The sequence below is a fragment of the Cibotium barometz genome, chromosome 43 (genome assembly GCF_041138505.1).
Source record: "Cibotium barometz isolate CiBa-2024 chromosome 43, ASM4113850v1, whole genome shotgun sequence".
NCBI classification, from domain to species: domain Eukaryota; kingdom Viridiplantae; phylum Streptophyta; class Polypodiopsida; order Cyatheales; family Cibotiaceae; genus Cibotium; species Cibotium barometz.
In genome coordinates, this window is record NC_141088.1 from 41,796,217 (window position 1) to 41,810,545 (window position 14,329).

General features: G+C 40.9%; 1 protein-coding gene across 2 annotated transcripts in view; it reads right to left on the bottom strand.

The window, feature by feature from the left end:
• Positions 1–6,931: 6,931 nt before the first annotated feature.
• LOC147613923 (ubiquitin-activating enzyme E1 1-like) overlaps positions 6,932–14,329 on the bottom strand; it is a 72,411-nt gene continuing 65,013 nt past the window's right edge. For both annotated transcript variants that reach the window (XM_086781919.1, XM_086781920.1), the window contains 3 exons: positions 8,549–9,417; positions 7,823–8,255; positions 6,932–7,731 (listed from right to left, as the gene is read on the bottom strand). In XM_086781919.1, coding sequence (XP_086638045.1) covers positions 7,141–7,731; positions 7,823–8,255; positions 8,549–9,417 — 1,893 coding nt within the window. In that variant the 3' untranslated portion in view covers positions 6,932–7,140. The remainder of the gene's footprint in view (positions 7,732–7,822; positions 8,256–8,548; positions 9,418–14,329) is intronic.

The following is a 14,329-nucleotide window of genomic DNA, read 5'->3' on the forward strand; positions in this document are numbered from 1 at the left end:
GCCTATAAATAGAACCCCATTCCTTTGTATTTTCATCTTAGAGTATTTTCATACTAGTTTAATTTTCATTTCAGTGTATTTTCTTCTTCCCTCTTCCTTGCCTCTCCATTGGCGAAGCTTTGGTGCTTCACTAAACCTCTTCTTTTCTTGCAAGATTACCCTCTTCTCTTGGTGTAAGAATCCATCCATCCAACCTAACCCCATCCAATCCCATGGGTTAGCCAACTGCCCAACCACTGTATTGATGGGATCCATTATAAAAATTTGGTCATGTTTTGTTCGGGGTACCAGGGAAAAGAGTTTCCAGGTCCCCTAGCCGACAATCATGCAAAAATTTAATAGACACACCACTTACACACCTAAAATGAAATTGCCTTTTCTTAGATTCAACTATTTACAAAACAGAATTGCAATAAAACCATAGTGCATCATAATCCTCAGTGTTTCCATCATAATCCTCAGTATTCCATTTCCAGGGTCCAAGTTTCAACTTTTCCAATTTCCAACCATGAAATCCAATTCCATTCATTTCTTCCTCAGCGTACCTATGGCATCATTCGGAAACCAGAATGCTCACCACCTGGTCAGTCCCTCTAGGCTCACCTAGTACTTCACTCAGGGGCCTTTTCAATAGTTCCTAGCTCATAGTACCTAGGAGTATAATCTCATAAAATCCATATGGACTCTACGTTGAAGATCAGTTGGACTAACCAACAAGATCCATTTATCAAAAAGGCGCCATGGACTCATCCGTTGAAGACCAGCAAGGCCAACCAACTAGATCCATGCCCGTGTTCAGGAAACAACTCCAACTCAATGTTCCATTTCTTCCTCGACGTATGGTAGGTTTTCTGGTGGGCGACCAGAGCCCGAGCATTGTATGGTCAGCACCCTCTAGGCTCTTTCGTCGCAGGTGACCTAGCGCTTCACTCATAGACCGCTTCCTTGGCCACTCATCCACCACCATACCGGAAGCTCACCATTTTAACCGAACCGAGGTTGGTTAATACCTCGGCCGACCTTGCCATGCGAGACGTCCTTCTTTGACTCTCCGTCAGAGCTGTTGTAACCTTTTCCACTTAGGTCCACGACCTCATTTCATAAGATAGTCAAAATGCTTCCCCAACATTCTTGACGTAAAACAATCTTTAAAAAATAGGTTTCACATGCAATTACAGATTCCAAGCAAATTCCTATCTTTCCATATCATTCCTCATCATTTCTCTTTGGATACTCTCTTAACAATCCGCCAGGGTGAGTCATCCCATATTCCACATCATTCCTTATTATTTCTTTTTGGATGCTCTCTTAACGATCCGTCGGGGTGAGTCATCCATATTCCACATCATTTTACATCATTCCACACATCACTCTACATCACTCCACATCAATCCACATCAAGCCACATCAATCCACACATCATCCACATTAATCCACACATCATCCACATCAATCCACATCACTCCAAATCAATCCACATCACTCCAAATCAATCCACACATCATCCACATCACTCCACATCAATCCACATTATTGACATCATCGCATATCATTCCACATCAATCCACATATCATTCCACATCAATCCACACATAATTTCAATTTCTACAAACAAGATGGTCTCTCTTTGCTTTGAGTGAATCAGGTTTGATTATCAACTTTCCTTGATCTAGTTATCAGAATCTTTGTTCCACAATCAACCAGGTTAAGAGTACAGTTACTCTACTTTTCATACTGATAGAACTTTCTAAGTTTCGGTCATTACTTGGTTTAGTTAAAGACAACTTTATTCTTGACTTAATTTAATTAAGTCTAGATTGTCGTTCACTTTTGGATCCTCGATCCTTTCAAGAATTCCAGAATCCTTTTCCAGGGAATCTAGGAATAAGTCAGTTCACAAGTATTTACATTCATCCAACTAAGCATGTTTCTGGTCTTTTTCTGGAAAATCCTTTTCTTGTTCAGAGTGTACTTAAGATTCTATTTCTCGAGAATCTAGACGTATACTTCATAATTCCAAAAGTTAAATATGTTCGTGATTTCTCTTTCTAATTAAAAATTTATCTATGTTTTCTTGATGCACCCCTATGAATATTTTCACATTCTTTTCTTTATTTTTCTAAAATAAAATATCATGAAAATCTCTCTTTTAGCGTAAGTTATTTATGCACACATACTAATTCATTTTTATCTAAATGAATTATATTCATAATCCCATTTGAAAATTAGAGAAGAATTGTACATAACCTTCTCATGATTTCTAAAATGAATAATGCTCAAAACTCCACTTTTGGCATAAAATTTATTATGCATGAATTCATTTTCTAATGATAAAAATTTCGCCATAGCTTCCCCGCATTTTCTATGAAATGAGAATGCTCAAAATTTCACTTTTAGCATAGAATTTTATTTATGCATAAACCTTCATCTCTAGCTTGATAAGCTTAGAGTTTAGGGTAAGAAAATGAGATTAGAATTAAGGTTTAACCTTCCAAGAAGGATTTAACCATAATAAGTGAGTATTCCTTCATAAAGAGTGAATATAAATCATAAACAATACATTTAAGCATAGGAGATTAACATTACTTTATCTAAACAACAACATAAATTAAGAAGGGCATGGTTTTAAGAGGAAACCATGAGATAAAATGCTTCCCAAGCATGTAGAGAGGTTGGGAAGAAGATTAACATCTAAAAAGAGTGTAAATATCATTGTTTAGGCTTACCCTTGGTGTGCTTGATTCTTGCAAGAAGATGTGTAGTCCTGAAGAAAGAGGCTTTGTGCCTCATCGGTCATCCGAGTGAAGGATAGCCGAGACTCTTGACCCCGTTAGATAAATTTTCGTTTGAGGATTTTCCTAGAGGAATCGCCTATGCTTTCTGGGCGAGGGAAGTTCTTTTCGGATTCGGTGTTGGAAAAACCGAGGGATTAGTCTCTTGTCCAAACATTCGAGGGCAAGGCCCCGAGTGGGAAGCTCTACCCTGCGCGTGAGGTTGCTACTTCCGTTAGCACTCCAGAGTTCGATGCGCAGAGAGGTCAGGGGTCTCACATGAACATAGGCAATACCTTGATTCCAATAGAGGAGGTGTGGTTTGATGCGTTGCAATTGACTAAATTATCGTTTACAATAATTAGCAATTGACTAAATTACCATCTACAATCCAGAACGGGTTCGCATCAAAGGTCCTTAGTGTCTTTGGATCAAGTCTGAGAATGTAGGCTCACGCCTGTAGGTTCACGTACATGGTCTCACATAGTATCCGTGTTTACGTCTCTAGGCTCATGTCTCTTTCCTCACATGTCCAACCTCGCATATTTAGGTTCACGTCTCTTGGCTCATGTATGTAGGTTCATGCGTCTAATATCACGTATGCAAGCTCCTGTCTTTTTTGTATGAACTCAAATCACGTACTTCCCTTGTATGAAATAGGCCTACCTTGGATACGAAAATCTAGAAACTGGGCCTATGACAAGGTTAATGTTCACTTATCAAGTATTAATTATGTGCACATTTGCATGTGCACATCTACCTACCTACACATGTACCTATATTCCTACATGCACGTGCACGCACATTTATTAACTCTTACATGCACTGCACACATTCACTCGCACGTACATCCACTCTTACACATCTGAACATTGTGCACACACATTCATCATCACAACTACACAATCACGTACCTGCATATATTCTTGCTCACACGTGCACATGCACTCTTGCATTCACATGAATGCACCTTGCGCACACATGCACCCCGCACGTGTGTACACCCCACGATGACATCCGTATATACACATTCACCCATGCACACACATGCACGTGTGTCCATACAAGCCTTTTTCTGACTATAGTAATTGATCTGTACTATATTAGGTATATCTACCTCTAGACTCATGTCTGCAAGTTCATGTGTCCAAACTCACGGCTCACATGTCCAAGATCACGTATGCAAGTTCATGTGTCCAAGATTATATATACAAGCTCACATCTTTTTTTGTATAAACTCGGCTCACATACTTCTTTTGTATGAAATAGGCCTACCTGGGAGACGAAAATCTAAGAACTAGACCTGACTAGGTTGGTGTGCACTTATTGGGTATTAATTGTACTTTAATTTCTCAATAATTATAAAGGACAAGGACTTTCCTTGGAATTTATAACTGGTATGTATTGTATGACAAGAAAATCTTCCAAGAATATGGATAGATGTGTCCGTAAGAGTCTTTGTGGTCATAATAATTAATCCGTGTTATATTAGGTATACGTATCTCCAAGCTCACATCTACAAGTTCACGTGTACAAACTCACAGCTCACATGTCTAGACTCATGGCTCACGTGTCCAAGCTCACGACTCACGTGTCCAGACTCACGATGGCAAGCCTACGTATCCAAATTCACATCTTTTTATGTAGTACTGTATGCTCACATCCCCTATCCGAGAGCTAGTTTGACCTAATTTTTATGAATTTTTGTAAAGTTTGACCTAATTTTTATAAATTTTTGTAAATTTTTTAACTTAATGAGATATAATTAGTAATACTAATCTTAATTAATAGTTATAAAACAACTAATTAAGTGTTTTTTTATAGTTTTATATGCTTATACTCCACCACTTTCAATAATACATGAACAAATTATGAAAAAAATATATAAAATATACGAGCAAAAATTTATCCAAAAAAAATTAGCCAAAAAAAGTCAATCATGCATTAGTGCAGTGGTTGGTAAGGAAGAAGTTTGAGAGTCCCTAGGTGATGGGTTCAAATCTTCCCTTGTGTAAGCGATGGCATCTAGTGTGTATAAGTAGTGTACTTTTAAATTTACAACCAAGCCAAAAAAAAAAGATACACTTTAATTAAACCTAATGAAACTCAATGCTCATGTTTTCAGAGTGGATTTCACTCCTAATCACAATTGCTAAGCTAATTCTTGGATTAAAGCAATGAACTCTAAGCATCTTGCACTCCAATTTCATACAAATCACCAAAAAATTAAGGTTTTGTTCTACTAATAAATAAACATGGAATGTCCTAATGCAAAATAAACTCCAAATCAAATTCAAAAGCAACAAATAAATACATTTAACACTCCAAAACTATATGTTTTTCGGAGTGTAACCTCCTAATCAACATCAAGCAATATTAGGTGATCCCAATAGCTTTGATCCAAGAATTGCTAAGCTGATTCTTCGACCAAAGCAATGAAACCAAAAAAACCAAGGTTTTACTCTACCAATAGATAAACATAGAATGCCCAATGTAAAATAAACTCCAAATCAAAATCAAAAGCAACAAACACATCCCATGCTCCAAAAGCGTCTATTTTTCGGAGTATGACTTCTTACTCAACACCATACAACATTGGGGAGCCTTGCCGAAGCATGTGTTGTTTGGTTTTGCTTTAGAGATGCAATCTACAACTTCCCATGTGAAGTGCTAGCTTGTCCGTCACGTCCTCACTATGTTGCCACGTCAGAACGCTCCTTGCCAAAGGGATGAAGGAAGATCTCTCTATGCCTTGATGGGACAACATGAGATCCATTCAGAACGCTCCTTGCTAAAGGAATGAAGGAAGATCTCTCGACAACACGACATCCTTCTTCGTGATGGTTTTCTCTCACAAAAGATGGAAAAAGAAAAGGAAGCTAATGCAAGAAAAAAACCTACAATCAAACCTATCTAGCATGCGTCCATCAAGCAAGCAAGATTTAATAGCATACAAGCAAACAACAAAAGAAGAGGAGAGCTTACAAGAAAACTATTGCAAAGAAAAAATTATGTTTTTCTTGTAAAAATGAGCTATATACGAGTTACTAGTTTTCATACTAGGCCAACCAAACTTAAAAATTATCCAACCTCCATTACTAGTCTTAAGCAAGTATGTACACTAAGTTTGACCTCTATTACTAGTCTTAAGCAAGTATTAGACTAAGCCTGTAGACTTTCCCTATTTGACATTAGACTCGCTCCTTTATATGTTACACCACCATCTTGCAAAAGTTTAGTCCTCATCCATGGTAAAACACCTTACTATAGGTCAAGCTACCGAGACCATGTTAACAAACAAATTGGTTAACATGTAGCAAAGCCCAAAGCTATGGCAGTTGGTTTGTAAGTGCACATTTAGTGGCCTGTGGTCAAGGCTTCAATCATGAAGACTTATCAAATTAAGTCTTCAGTTTGTGATACTCTGGATCATACTCATATTCACCAAGCTTATTAACAAGTTGAGGTATCATGAGAATATTTTCAAATAAAAATAGTCTTGTAGACCTAAAGAAAAGATTCACCTATTAGCAAGTTAACAAGCCCTTAGCATTAGGATTTTTGAGCTAAAGGCAAAGACCTTAGCTATCATGAGAACCTTTTCAAATAAAAATGGTCTTGTAGACCTAAAGAAAAGATTCACCTAGCCCTACAAAGACATCCTTATCACACAAGTTAATTAGCCCTTGGCGTTTGTATGAAGACGAGACCTTGGCAGTCATTAGAATCATTTCATATAAAGTTGTCTTGTGGACCTTAAGAAAAGATTCACCTAGCTCTACGAAGGGTTTACAAAGGCCAAAAAGACTTTTTTACAAAGGTCTAGCATCAAAGAAGAGAGACAGAAAAAGCAAATCAAGAAAAAAGAAGGGAAAACATGACCTATACCTCAAATGAATGTCCTTAAGTGGTACCTCCATATCCTAATATTGCAGGTAATGTAAGCCAACATCAGCTACGCGTGGATTGACCATTAGTCTGACATATCACCACAGCAGCTGCAACAAGGAACAAAATGATGGAAAAAAACAGATGTACTACCAAGATGTGCAATGCCTAACCACCTGACCCAAGAGGTATCCAGTTTTTCTACCCTCATTAGCTCACAGATCTTATACAGTCAAATCACACTTAAGCATGCAGGCACACATCCATCCATATCCAGAAAACAGTGATGCTTGCAGGTATTCAAAGTCTCAAACAGTTTGAATGCTGGATCTTACAGCAATGATCCATATGCTTCAAGATTAATCCACATGCCTCACCTGATTATAGCTCCCTTCTAAGTAAAGATTATATCCATAGATCGGTAAGACTATCAAGGCTCTACAGCCAAGCACATTGCTATACACCCCACTGTTGAGAGGTATTAGAAGCATATTGAGACAAGAGGCACATCTATATCATTGCCATCATCATCTTCACATGCAACAACTATGTCAAAGTGGTGGCGTGTTGGCGGGATCTCCAGTTTGGCAATCTCCTTTGCAAGGTCCACAACTTTTCTATCCAGCCTATCACGATGCTTGGGGAAAATGTTATTGTAAAGCAGGCTCTGCCCACATGATATGCTATATGCTGTCAATCCCTTGGCTTGAAACCAATCAAGTAACTCACGGAGTGACAAGTTTTCTGCTATCACCCAGCGGTCCCATACAGACCAGCTCAACTCTTGATGCTTAAATATTTTGGGAGGAACAGGCTCTGCCATGGAAAATAATGGTAAAGCTAGGTTAGCAAAGGAGTTGCGGTACTTCTCAACCTTGTGCCCAAGCAGGACCTTATAAAGCTCCAAGCACACAAGCCCAGTTGCTAGAGCTGTGGTTGTAGCAATAGCTGGAATGATGCGTCCAGCAATGAACTTGGCTTTCAGCTTGTCAACCTCTGGTATACCATAGTTTCTAGCCCGCATGTTGGCGAGTCCAGCAATCAAATCCATGTGGAAGTTGGTGTCATCATCCTGCAGTGAGTTAAGAACTGGAGTAAAAACTGGACAAGCTTATGGAGCATTAATTTAAAAAGCATGTTTAAACAAAAATAACATGGCTTGCCTTCTCAAATTGTATAGGATTCATCCGGAATCCTGGGGGTAAGCTGCCAGCATTCTCGTCCAGCGTATTAATCAACTGATCAATAACCACAGAGTCATCAGATGCTGGTGTATTCAGAGTAGTAGCCTTCTCATCTGTCACAATCTTCACTCCTTGTTTCGGTTGGAACGGAGGCAGTTGGATCTTATCAACTGCCTCGGCTAGCTTCTTGGAATTCAAAGCCCAATCAGGAACAGCGATGCCATATGTCTCAGCCCTCAGGATAGCAGCTGCAGCTAAGAAGGAGAGGCATGAAGGATCCTGAGGTGTGAAATTCAGTGGCTTAGGAAACCTCTTTGGAGCCGACCAAAACAGTGCGCCAGTACTAGTTGTGGCATCCTCTGGAAAGGTGTAAGTCAACTGCTTCACTCTATTCGCAAAATAGTCTTCAAATCTGAACTCAAAAACATGTCGAAGAGGTTAGCACCCAGAATGATGTCAACTCATGAATCTTATAAACTGCTGCACACAAACTAATACATGATAGTTCTACCCCACATCATAGCAGGACACCTACAAAATGCATTCCTTCCACAATGTTTCCATCATGAATTTCTCAAGGGCAAGGAGGACACGGGCACAGACACCCAAAATAAAGACTCAAAGAAGCATGCAAATAATCAAAGGTGAATTCAGAGAACACTTTAGACATTGAGTACAAGCACTTTGAGAAAAACAAGCAATTACCTTTTTCGAGCCCATAGTAAACAGGCTTCAAAAGTATCGCACCTCTCTGATACCAAGCACTCAACAACTCTCTCCAGCAACTCTCGAGCCTGAGCATCTCCTGCTGACTTCATTGATGCTTTGTACTCTTCCGGCTTGGACAAAAAGGTGTTTGCCTCCGCAGGAGTCTTCTCCAGTAAACCCTCAAATTCTGATCGTGCCCAGGTAAGACAGTGGTTTATATTATGTGGAAAAGAATGAACAGTACACATCGGAGCCTGCTTTTCAGGAGGATCCCTCGAAGCCCCGTAATTCTCTGTGAGATGAGGGATTACCATCTGAGTGTTGCATTTGGTTCCTAATGTGCCAGACTCTAAGAGTGGCTTCTGGAAGTACACACACCGAGAATCCACATAAAGCCTTGCATTGACATTGTCCAGTGCATTGATTACCACGTCAATACTCTCCCAAAATGCATCATCAAACACACTCTCAGTATCTGGACTAACCCTATTCTGAAGTGCCTCAACTTTGAGGCTTGGATTGATAGCTGAGGCTGCTGAAGCTGCTACTGTAGACTTGGCTTGCCCAATATTCCAATCACGAAACAAGAATTGCCTGCTTAAGTTGCTCTTTTCAATCACATCATCGTCCGTTACAATCAGTTTACCCTTACTTCCACAGGCTACACCCATGAGGGCCAAGTTCTTCAGAAATTCACATCCAAGGGCACCAGCACCAACGACAAACACCTTTGCATCTTGCAACTTTTGCTGCAGTTGGTGCCCAAATACAGAGACTTGAGCAGCATATCTACTGTCAGAGGTTACCACATCCTGTCCCTGGAGCAGTTCAGGTGGTAGACACTCCAAAGCATCAAAGTAGAAGAACTGCAAAGCAACTGATCCAAAATCAAAAAACGATAATTTCGTTCATGTAGAGACTAACCAGCACCAACACACATCAGCAACAATATACAACAAGAAAGGACTAAGCAACCCGAGCATCAAAGTAGCTAATGTACAGGGTACTATCTGATGTACATGCTACTACGTCTGATTTACACATTCTGTGCTTTGAATGTATTATTAAACAATCTCCACTGGGTTGGAAAGCGTCATGGTACAAACCATTTCAGATCAATTTCAATGCCAACTACCATGCAATTGGAGCAATGTTGCTCTAAAATGGACACCTGGGTGAAAATGAGTGCAGAATTTGAAAAGGTCCAATTTGTACAATTGTATGTTTTATGAAGACTTGCTTTGCAGTCATCCAAGCTACATTAGCTGTAATGTAGGAGTGGAAAGCAACAGGTTGCTCCCTGTTATGACCCTGTGTTTTCTCTGGACAATATGCAGGTGGGCACGGGCACGGGATGGACAGTATGAATGGCATCTGTTTGGATTTGAAAAGGAAACCCATGTGTAGCCAGCCCAAGTGTGAAGGGGACAAAAGGATTTTAAAGTTTATAAGGTTTTAAAACCTTAGATGATTTAAAATAATATTTTTTTGGAAGCATGTGTTTTGCTATTTGCTTTTAGTTTTTTTTTTGGAGAAAAGCGAATTGCATCCTTGTTATAAAGGAAGGGTGGTGGCAGAGTTTGTTGGGTTTTATGCTGTGTATGCACCCAGAGGAGTGCTAGTGATCATCAGTAGATTACTGGGGCACATTTATGGCCGGACATGTGAACACTTATCTTTTAGGGTCACTATCATGTGGCTATTGTACTTCACTTTTCTTATCATTGAAGCATACTGGAAGTCGTGTTCACTCCTCTCTCTTGGTTTCCACGCCTGATTGCCTTCTGCAAACCCTAACCCTAATCCTTGAGTGCCTTCAATTGGTATCAGAGCATTGAAGCTCTGCATTGCTGCTGCCCGTACAGCATACGTACACCTTGTCTGCGCCGGCTTCAACATCTGCTGCCCGTACACCCATTGTGCGCCGCCTTCAGCTACAGCTGTGCGCCTGCTGCCCGTACACACCATTGTGCGCCGCCATCAGCTAAACGTGCGCATTAGCTGCCCATACGTACAGTCAAGCGCCACCTACAACCTCAGTACCTGGTCGCCTTCAGTCGGGTACTGTACCTGCATCGCCTTCAGTTACTGTACCTGCCCGTACAGTCAAGCGCAGCTACCATCACCTGTGCGCCTGCTACAACAGGCGACTTGCTTCCGTACAGTCAGCGCCTGTACCTGATAAGCACATCTGAACCTGCAGCTGACGTGTAACTGGTCACCCTACTCCGTACAGTGCACAGTACAGCACACGACTGCAATAGTACAATCAAGGTATCTGCACAGTACAGCCGACCAGATTCTGCCACGTCAACATTCGCAGTTAAGCCTACTGCTCAGCACAGAAGTGGTAAGCATTACATATTTTGAATATTGGGCATTTTTATTTTCTCTGTGAAAATATACAGGCACAACAGGCAGATTTTCTATCAAAGAAATATACAGGTTTTTTGCACAGTTTGGGTGCAGCAAATTTGGGCATTTTTGGGGCATTTTGGCATTGTGTACGCCATTTGCTGCTCTACTCAGTCATTGGTGCATTGAGCTGCACATTCAGAGGATTGAGAGTGCAGGCAGATTTGGGTGAACTGTATTCAGTGGAGTACAATTATTACCAGGGTTTCTGTTATTGGTTTTTTGGTAAACAGGTACAACATTGTGCGTAAAGCATAATGGCAAATCAACAGCAAAGTGATGTATTCACATATTTGTCTAAGGAAGACAAATTGGATGGCACGAACTACTCCTTGTGGAGTTTTATGCTGAAAAATGTGCTTGTGGCAAAAGGTCTTTGGGATTTTGTTAGTGGTGATGAACCACGTCCAGGTCCATTGGCTCCAGAGACTCCTCCCCAAGGGGGTGCTCGTGGACGAGGACAACAGATATAGGCTCCAGGACAGCCATTGCCTGTTCAGAGAACAAATGCTCAAAAGACATGGGATGCCAGGGATGCACAAGCTTTGTCACTCATTGCATTGTCAGTTCAAAGGTCCATTATACCTCATATTCGTTCAGCTGGCTCTTCACAGAATGCATGGGTGACTTTGGAGCAGATGTATGCTGCTCGTAATGAGGCTAGGATCTCATTTTTGAAAAGAGAACTGGAAAATCAGAAGATGAATGAAGGAGATGATATGTCTAGCCACTTAAACAAGCTACAGGATTTGAGAGAGCAACTCATCAATGTGGATGAGATTATTCCTGAGACACAGCTTGTGTCCACCATCTTGCACTCTTTGCCAAGATCTTACTTGGCTTTCCATACCTCTTTGAACCTCAGCATGAGGAATGCTGTTGAACCCCTCAAGTATCAGGAACTTGTTGCTCTCTTACTACAAGAGGAGCAAATGAGGAAGAATATGAATATGAACACAAATGCTGAACAAGCATTTACTACAGGTCAAAAGGGGAAAGGAAAAACTCAGCCAAAGAGTGCAAATCAAAACTCAGGTGATGGTGGTTCCTCACAGGATACCAAGAAAGGTGATGGACAGCCCAAGAAGAAGGGCAAATGTCATTACTGTAAGAAGCCAGGTCACTACATCACGGAATGTAGGAAGAGGATTGCCAAAGAGAAGGCAAAGGAAGCTGGGATGTCTGTTAATGATGCTCCTAAAGCTCCTCCAGAGACTGCTTCTTTTGTTGAGGACAGGGATTACTGTTTTTATACATGCAGCTATGATGCCTCTTGGTCTTCAAAGGCACTCAGTTTGACAGAGCATGCATGTACTTGGTATTTTGATAGTGGTGCCTCAAAGCATATCACATCTCACAGGGATTTGTTTAGTCATGTTGGCCCTGCCCCTGTTGGCAAAACTGTTTAGTGTGCCAACAATGCTTCATATCCAGTTTGTGGCATTGGGGAGATTCAGCTTACAGCCATTGATGGCTCCATTCTCCGCCTTACAGATGCCTTATATGTACCAGGGATAAAGAAGAATTTGTTGTCCATTTCTTCTTTAGCACATTGTGGAATGCAGGTCTACTTTGATGATGATAAATGCATGGTCAGAGACAAAGCAAATGCCTTGACCTTGATGCTTACTGGTACATTATGTCATGGACTTTATGAGTTGGATGCATTTCAGCCAGTGGATCAGTCTGCTTATCATGCATTCACTCTTACTCCAGCTATGGTTGATGCGGACTTATGGCATGCTCGCATGGGGCATGTAAATTTTGGTAGTCTTATGCTTATGCAGCGACATAATATGTTTACAGATCTACCTCTCATGGAGAAGCCTCCAGATCACATTTGTGAAGGATGTATTTTGGGAAAAATGCACAGGTTTTCCTTCCCACGTGATCAGGCTCTAAGAGCAACTGCAAAGTTGCAACTTATACACAGTGATCTTTGTGGTCCCATGCAGACGAAGTCATTAGGTGGTTGCTTTTATTTTGCAACATTTATTGATGACTTCTCTCGTATATGCTAGGTCTATCCTTTGACACAGAAATCACAGGTATATGATGCATTTTTGGCCTTTGTAGCACTTGCTGAGACAGAGTCAGGATGCAAGGTGAAGACTCTCCATTCTGACCGAGAGGGGGAATATATGTCACATATGTTGAATTCCTTTCTTGGGAGTAGAGGTATAAAACATCAGTATACTACTCCTTACACTCCACAGCAGAATGGGGTTGCAGAAAGGAAAAATCGGTCACTCATGGAGATGGCCAGATGTATGCTAAAGGCAAAAAGACTACCACATATCTTTTGGGTGGAAGCAGTAATGTGTGCTTGTCATATTTTGAATCGATGTCCCACAAAGGCATTGGTTTCTATTACTCCTTTTGAGGCTTGGCATGGCCGCAAGCCTTCTGTATCGCATTTTCGTATCTTTGGGTGTCTTGCATATGCACACATACCCAAAGAGTTGAAGAGGAAGCTGGATGATAAAGCCACAAAATGTATTTTTGTTGGGTATAGCCGTGAGAGCAAGGGCTACAGGTTATATGACCCACTATCCAGGAAGATATTCATCAGTCGGGATGTGATTTTTGATGAAAAATCAGAAATATCCATGGCTGGTTATGAGGCAAATCAGGCTGAAAATGATGTGTTTGAGGTCTACTACCCATGAAGTTTCATTCCACAGTTGGTGATCCAACTCATGAGGGTACTGGACAGCCAGCAAATGAAGTAGGTGGTGCAGAAATTCAGCAGCCAAATCAGCCAGAAGCTGAACCAAATATGGGACAGCAGGCACCACAGGTCAGACATATACCTAGATGGTATTTGAGGACATTACAGGACAGCCATTTAGAGGGTCCTCTTGCTGGTCGTACTCGTAGGGAGACAAGGACCAATGAGCATGCACACATCATGGATTTGAATCTGGTTATGGCAGCCAGTTTACAGGATGATGATGAGCCTGATTCATTTGTGGATGCACGAGATAATGTGCATTGGAACAAAGCCATGCAGGATGAGATTGATTCTATTAAAAAGAATCAAACATGGGATTTGGTTGATCTGCCCAAAGGCAAGAAAGCAATTGGTACTAAATGGGTCTATAAGTTGAAAAGACATGCAGATGGATCCATTGACAGGTACAAAGCCCGTCTAGTTGCAAAGGGCTATGCACAGAAGAAGGGCATTGATTATGAGAAGACATTTGCTCCTACATCCCGTATGTCGACACTTAGGTGTGTCATTGCATTGGCTGCACATCGTGGTTGGGTTGTTCACCAGTTGGACATAAAGACTGCATTCCTACATGGGGACCTCGAGAGTCGAGGAGGAAGTTTATGTATTTCAACCCATGGGATTTGCAG